The sequence below is a fragment of the Theobroma cacao genome, chromosome 1, assembly GCF_053813885.1.
Source record: "Theobroma cacao isolate CCN51 chromosome 1, ASM5381388v1, whole genome shotgun sequence".
Classification (NCBI taxonomy): Eukaryota; Viridiplantae; Streptophyta; class Magnoliopsida; order Malvales; family Malvaceae; genus Theobroma; species Theobroma cacao.
The window spans coordinates 32483593-32491803 of record NC_142639.1 but is presented as its reverse complement, the minus strand read 5'-3'; the positions used below and the strand labels follow the sequence as shown (position 1 = coordinate 32491803).

General features: G+C 34.8%; 1 protein-coding gene across 1 annotated transcript; it reads left to right on the top strand.

The window, feature by feature from the left end:
* Positions 1-1592: 1592 nt before the first annotated feature.
* LOC18613129 (protein LIGHT-DEPENDENT SHORT HYPOCOTYLS 3-like) lies at positions 1593-3438 on the top strand. Its single transcript, XM_018121329.2, has one exon. It carries the CDS (start codon positions 2452-2454, stop codon positions 3013-3015), a length of 564 nt encoding a protein of 187 aa, XP_017976818.1. The 5' UTR covers positions 1593-2451; the 3' UTR covers positions 3016-3438.
* Positions 3439-8211: the final 4773 nt, after the last annotated feature.

The window sequence follows — 8211 nt, the reverse complement described above, 5'->3', positions numbered from 1 at the left end:
AATAATTTAATATGTGCCAAAAAGAATATGCTTAAAATTTAATAAACTATTCATTTCACTTTGCACATTTTAAACTCTAAGGTCTTGCAAGCAGAGAATTAGTGATGCCTCTATATTTATTCTCTATTCTCTTTTCATTTGGTTTATTAAATTTTGTCTTTTTTGAAGGAGATGTATGGGGTGGTGGCGTTGGCATATATAGTGGAAGAAAACCATGTATGAATTTACAGTAAAAAGCTGTCAATTTATTCGTGGCCTCCTCCAATCTCAGTTTCCATATCGTCGTGGGTTTTTGTCAATTTGCTTTTGGACCAATTTGCACCAATTTACTACAAGGCCCAAGCCCCCATTTGATAATACTAACACTCAACCATTCTATTTTATTTATCTTTTTTTTTAAAAAAATCCAAACAATCAAATCTTTTTTTTCTATTTATTTTACGAAAAACTAAAAACAAACGTTTTACCACTTAAATATTCTTACGCCTTTCTAAGAAACTATAACATGCAAAATTTATTCATTTTGCACTGATTTCTTCCTTTATTTTCCTTCCTACTTTGTGCTTACCCTGTGAAATGTATGAAGCACAACATTCGGTTTTCTTTAACAAGATTTTTTTGTAGAAAAGGTACATACAAAACCTTTATTTTATTAATAATAAATAAATATTACACTTCAATAATTAAATACTCATATTTGAATTCAAGATTTCATATTTACTAGTCGGTTGTTATTATTATTAGTGTCATTATTATAAATATTGAAGAGATTATTAAAAGTAGAAGCTGGTATTTATGCATGTGTTTGCAATCTCATGCTAAAATTTAAATTATATAAACAATAAATAAAAGTTATTATGAGCTGAGTGAAAATTCTTATAAAAGTTAAAGTGGTGACTAGAGGGAATTCATGGTGGCTTTTGCCAAGAAGTTGAAATCTTGGAACAACGATCATAACAGGACCTAATAACCATGGTTTGTGTTCTTCTAGAATATTTTTTAACATTTCAATATTTTGCATTTAATTTCTTTTTGGCTTGTAACACTTGTAAATAAGTTCATACAAAAATAGTTAGAAGATAATGTTGATCATGCGGCTAATTAGTAGATAGTTGATCAGTCCTTGTGAGAGGCAAGGGGGGCTGCATGATCAGGTGTTCAAAATGGGTTAAGAAAATCAAAAGGAAACTGTTTATAAGATTTTTGCATAAAATTAATGAAGAATGTTGTGTTAAATAACTAAATAATACCCTTTGCAAAAGCAGCACAAAAACAAAATTAAATGAGTTAAAGTATTACCTAGATGAGTAATTTGCAGAGAGAATTGGGCCGACTGCAAGTGTCAGAAAAGAAAATAATAAAAGTTTTATTATAGAGGGGGCGAAGAAAAGGTGAGAAAGGGGAATAGGCCAAGGGCATTGTGGTCAATGGAGAAGGAACTGTCATTCCACACTACAGGCTCAAGAAACAAAATCATGTTATTCCCTTAAATTTTACCCTTCAAAACTTTTTCCTGTCTCCATCCCAACCTACTGCCTGACCCTCTTTTTTGTTTTTATTATTATTATTATTATTATTATTTTACATTTCCGCAACCCCTAACCAGAGTTCTCTCTCTAAGAATGTCATCAACAATGATAAAAACCCATTAACAGATAAAAGAGCTCTCTTTGTTCTACCTTCTTTTAGCAAAAATATCCAATCACTTAGTAATATGTTTCAGAAAAACAAAATTCCCACTCTACAGCCAAAGCTGCTGCTGCAAAAAAACCTCAAGTTTTTCTAGTATTGCTCCAAACAAAGAAAAACTCTTCTGAGAGAGAAAGAGAGAGAGAGGGGAGTTCTCTCTCTCTTCCCATCAATCTCATCAGATCATCAACCCCTCTCCCATCCCTACCCTATCCCAACTCATAATAAAAGCTATTCATCTCCAAAATCTCTTCTTTTGGCTGCCTCTCCATTTCCATTCTATGTCCTCAAATATGGAAATTCTCTAATGTATCAATCATTAATCAGCACTGATCAGCGGAGTCTTCCCTTCTTTATTACCAAGTGTTTCTCTTTTTCTCTTCCTGACTGTGTTGTTTTCATATCAACAGTGACGTCTGCCAGAAAAGTAGACTTAGCTGCTAGCAGCTGAAAGAATTATAACAAACCAAAAGTTTCAGTTCCTTCACTTGTCTTCAACAGTTTCAACTTTGCTCTATCTGTCTCTCTTTCCTTTTCCTTTTGTTAGGTCTATATTAGACTGTCTTATTGTCACTCAAAAGTGTTTTATCATCACCCCAAAAGGAAAGGAAACCCTAGTTAAGATCGAAAGCAGTTGGACGAAAGAACAAAGAAGAGAGAAATATCCCATCAGCAACACACCAACACGTCTTTTTGTACCCCAAAATTTAATAAAATCCAAGGAGCGTTCTGTTTTAGAGCTATTAAACCTGTGCACCCTCCATGGATTCAATTCGAGAAATGGATAGCTCCAACTCCGAAAACGCCAGCCTTAACGTTAGCAATAACGGTACCGCTTCACTTGCTTCCTCATCTTCTCCGTCGTCATCTTCAACCTCGAGCCGCTATGAGAACCAAAAGCGCCGTGACTGGAACACCTTTGGCCAGTACCTGAAGAACCATAGGCCCCCACTTTCCCTCTCCAGGTGCAGTGGAGCTCACGTCCTGGAATTCCTTCGCTACCTCGACCAATTTGGCAAAACCAAAGTCCACACCCCAATCTGCCCCTTCTACGGCCACCCGAACCCGCCAGCCCCTTGCCCTTGCCCACTCCGTCAAGCCTGGGGTAGCCTCGATGCTCTCATCGGCCGCCTCCGTGCTGCCTTCGAAGAAAATGGAGGAAAACCTGAAGCAAACCCATTTGGGGCACGGGCTGTGAGGCTTTATCTTCGTGAGGTTCGTGATTTGCAGTCAAAAGCAAGAGGGATTAGCTATGAGAAGAAGAAGCGTAAGCGACCACCAGCTCAACAAATCCCAACTCTGCCACCACCACCAGGTGCAAATTAAATATGCATCAACAAAACCCCATATATGCAAGCAGTTTACTCTCTACTATGAGTAAATGCTTCTCCCTGGTTGCTACTTGCTTGATTTATGTGGGGTCGTTTTCTTTACTTTTATCATCAGTTATATGGTCTTTAAGACAGTATATTTTTAGGGTAGTTTTACTTTTCTATGCTTTCTATTTGCTGTTAGAGTGGTAAAAAACTGGTAATGTTTTAGCGATTTGGGGATTCCTTGAATCTACTTTTGATGCAAACAGTGTTAGTATAATCAGTAATGGACTAATAGTAGTACTACAAAAGTCTTTCTAGGAGTGATTGTACTAGCAGTTGTTGCCTAAGTGGAACTGAGAGCATCTAATTGCTCATGGTTTTTTTATGTACTTTGAATATTCATGTATGCCAAACCATATATATTTGCAGGTTTCATCTGTCTTCATATCTGTATCTCCCTTCCCTTTAAGCCCATTTTCTTCCCATTTCTTTAATGGGGTACTGGCAATACAGTTCCTTGCTGCTAAGAGCTCCGAAAGAACTTTACATGAGGATCATGTGTCAGATTTGTCTAGTATTATAGTTGTTTAATGGCTTTGTTGCAGATGGTAGTCAGTTTTCATCTCTCTCTGCTAGTCATTTTTTTTTTCTGACTTCCCTTTTTCTCTCTTTTATTGTGTTGGTACTTTTACTGCTTTACTGTCTGGACTCTGGACTTAATCTAAGAACAACATCCAAACCTTTAAAGATTGATATTAGTTAATAGAACTAGCATTGTTTTCTTCCCTAGTAATTCTGTGATTTTGAATTTGAAATTAAGTTCGTTAATGCCCAGAAAATGGTCAATTATAATATATGTGCTGATTGGCTAGCGCTATCATTGGTGCTGTCATTTCAATGAAGAAATATGGCAGACAATGTTCATATATAGCTTAAAACACTTATAATTAACTAACGAGATTTTTCATTTTATATAGTCTGATAATTTAATATAATCATTAGCCCTAATTAAATAGATGTATTCTACTTGTGGAGATTCATCTTCCACACTTCCCTTATTTGTCGGGTCATCAGTTTGTGATCAGTCTGTCAACTATAGGGAGAGAAAATATGCAGTCAGTAAAATTAATTACACTCACATGAGCCTTTCAACAATGAAATTTAATTCGAAACTTAAACGTCTTTGATGTGGAGAAAAGACGGTGTTGTTAATTCTTCCAAGACTTTGCCATTATTGATGTTAAGTAGGATTACTTATACATGTAGTTGAACATAAAATGAGATGGGGAGAGATCAAAGAAACCATGAATAAAGATATAAGAAGGAATTTTCTTAATCAATCTGGCCGACAGGACACCTATGATTGCCTAAGGTTGGGTCATCCCCTTTTGGATTTTGTGATTAACATTTGGCTTTAAAGAATAATTGAGAAATTTGCCTCTAAGCTTCAAGTGAACAAAATAAAAAGTGCACCTAATGGGACTGTTTTAGCCAATAAAGGTAGAATACTAGTAATATTGGGAAGTAGGATAGATGCAAGACAACCTTCTTTTCCCTTTTAGCCAGAGCAGATCGAGATGACCTATATATGCAGGCCTCTAGTATTAATTGTTAATGTTAACTATATATATGTAATTAGTCATAATATTTGTTTTAAATAATACAAAGGGTTTGCAATAAAAAAAGCTATACAAATCATTACTTTTCTGATGTCTTCATACATATCTGGGATTGTGCCATTGAATTTTTATATCAAATCTATTTGGAAAGCTTAGTTATTTAATGACCAAACTCGATCATCCAAACATAAGAAATGTCTAAGTTTGAGTCAGCCGCAGTACTTAACCTTCTGTTTTTGCTTTCATGCTAATGCTCATAGATAATTAATCTAGAAATTTTAAATTTCTATCTTTATAGTTACTACCTTTTCTAATTAATTCTACAGTCAAGAACAAATTAGGAAGTCTGGTGAGTTGGATGCTTGATGGTTCTCTTTTGTTCCTCTTCCTCCTTAGTATCTTTAAGAACAAACAACTTGGCAGAATAGTTTGTTTGCACACTTGCGGAAATGACTTTCTCAACACATTTGGAATCTCTACCTATTTAATTTCTCTATTGATTATATCAACCAAATTATCGGATTCTCTATCAAGGTCTACTCCATCATGCTTTTCTATCGCATTGAAATTTTGCGATGTAGTTTTTACTTTTTCTGACCATTTGCACTTGTAGAATCACTGATGGTTTACTTTTTTATTTTTTATTTTGGAGAAGTATTGAAGTTGATCAAACATCGTTTTCTTTATTAGCAAGAATTACTACTTCTGTAATTAGCTAATGTCCATGCAGACAGCTCTGATACAATCTAATATATAGGTTCTACTTGTACTATATATGGTATGGTTTCTAAATCCATTTTCATATTCTTCTGTGATGCTTTTTATCTCAATGTTGAAAGTTAACTTGATTGGTTGTCAGTGTTCTATGGATTAAGAAAATACACATCATTAACAAGAATAAAATTTTAATTATGCATGTAATTAATTTCTATAGGCGTATTAGTATGTCTCTCTCTCTATATATATAATTAAGTCCATCTGCATTGCGACTTTACTTGGAATGCAAAAGGAATATTGCTCCTTCTGCCGGAAGTTGTGAAGTGACAAAAGAGTGAGCAAGAAAGATATATAATTTCCATCACCAAATTTAGCTCAGAAGATTAAACTAGGCAAGAGTGGGGAAACTAAGGCCCGATCTGGCTTAGTGGCAATTACTACCTGTGAGTGGTGGTTTTTGTAATGAAGCATTTGAAAGTAATACAACTCTCAGCCTTTCAAAAAAAAAAAGTATATAACCCTTTTCTTCATCTTGTTGGGGCGCATTTTTGGAAATAAATTGACTCAATGCTTTCCCCTTGATCCTTCATAAAAGGGATGTTGGAGTTCGTACCATGCTTCTTTCATCTCTTCTAGCGCATTTAGCATATTGTTTCTTTTTCCCCTCTTCCTAGCTCTTTTAGCATATTGATATACAATCATATTTTCATTTTATAACTTGTCTGTTTTTCTTGCACCATAATGACTATATAGCTGCGTGTACAAGCCAACTATGAATATACTAGAATCCTTGTACATTTTAGTATTATAACTACAGCTATCTCAGCGTTAAGTTTAGGTCTTGTTGCTGTCCATTCGTTAGATGCATACCTTCCCTTAAAACCTTCATGGCTAAATTTTAGGAAACGTCAGCTAGCAATAACTTCTTGATGCAGTAGACCTAGCTCCATGTGCAATGCAATGGTGAAGGCGTGAAAATGGCAGTTTCAAGAATCATTTGGAAGGACTAGAAATAGATTAATAATAAATTCTATGAATGGCTACATCATCTGATATCAGTACCTTATCCTTTTGATTAGCGAAATCAAGTGCGCGTCCACATAAAATAAGCTAGGAGATTTGTCCAACAAGCACTTCATGAGGTGCTTGTAATGCCAACAGGTTAAAGTGCCGAAATTAATCGAAAGGTGGAAGTCAGATAGAGAAAAAAGGGACTTGTCATGTTCGTTCAATTGAGTTTTGAGTGGTTTGGTTTCTTGTTAAATTGCTGTCCATAGTATAGTGTACGTAGCTTACAGGTAAAGGCTAATTAGCAACCAATGATGATTACAGCTTTTCCCTTCAATTTCCTGTAACTAGTCGAGTTTCTTATGTCTTTAAAACTTGGAATATATAGAGACTAGAAAGCTAGGAAAAAAAATGCGGATGCTATAGCAAGAAATTGACAAGGATCGGGATTCCGGTCAAATAAGCATATTGCAAATATATTAACTAAAAAATAACCAAATTAATCATATAAATAGTAGGCTGAACCATGAAATTGTGGGCGTCCCTTGTACAAAGCCAACAAACTATTATTACAGGAATTATTGAATACTTCCTACATCATATATTCATCATTCTCGTGAGGAACCAATGCATATATACACGAGCGGAAAACAAAAATATAAAGGAAAAACATGTTAATGATGATTTTGAACTTTGTTTCACTTTATGAGAGAGAGAGAAAATTTAAAAGGGAAAGAAATGGAGCTCTCATTGCCTAATCAAAGTCAAACTGATCAGCTGCACAATCGACATAAAGCTATTCAAAAGAGAAAAGAAGTTTAATTTGTGCATGTTGCTTCACCAAAAAATGAGAAAAGTTGTCTAACTACAATGTTAATTGATTTTTCGATATCTATGAGTAAGTCTGAGGAGGAAAACAAGATTCCAACAGGGATAACCAATAATTAGACTAAACCCCTGGTCGTTGTTACAAATTAATTTCTGTGGAGAGAGAGGTGAGTAGGATGGAGCTAGCTCATACATGCACAAGGTGCAGAACGTTCAAGCCTATATATATATATATATATATATCTATACACACGCACACACAGAGTTAGGTTCTAATAAATTTATAACTGTAATAGGATACCAGCGTTTTATACGTGCCGTTATTTCTTCCTCCAAAATGGGATTAACGAAGAAGACAAAAGAAAAAAAGTGGTGTGTTGCAGCATTTGTAGATTACTGATTTCAACGGGTCTCATCCTACATCTTCCTTTTTATTTTTCCATATAATTGCCTGCCTATAGCACCTTCCCAGAAATTATTGTATTAAATATTTACGCTTGTTTGTCTCGTCTAATATACTTGTACCTCACTACGTGCATTCTCAATTCCCATCTAATTTTTTCAATTTTAGATTGGAATTAATTTGATTAGATGGTCTAGGGCAACTTGGTATATATGAGGATCTTCAGCCAAATGCCATATTAGAATATATCTCCATAAAAATGTTATACAATAAGATTGCAATCACACAAAATTTCATCTTGATTTATGTTATAATTAGTAGCGTGTATGCACCAGAGGACTACATGTGCAAATATGTGTATTTGTCAAAAAGGAAAAAAAAAGGTATATTTTTGTGATCGTAATTAAATAAATCAGCAAACTTGCTGAATTTGTTACCGGTCTTTCATGTTAATCCGTGATGGATGATCTAGACATTGAATTTTGCCTTTGTGCACTGTGGTTTTCCCACTTGGCTCAGGTACTGGTGCGTTGGACGAAAAAACCAATTGAGGCTTGGGAAATTAATTTCTCTTGCCAAATCAAAGTCCAAAGAGAATATTATTAAAGGTGAGAGATAGAAAGTATATAAA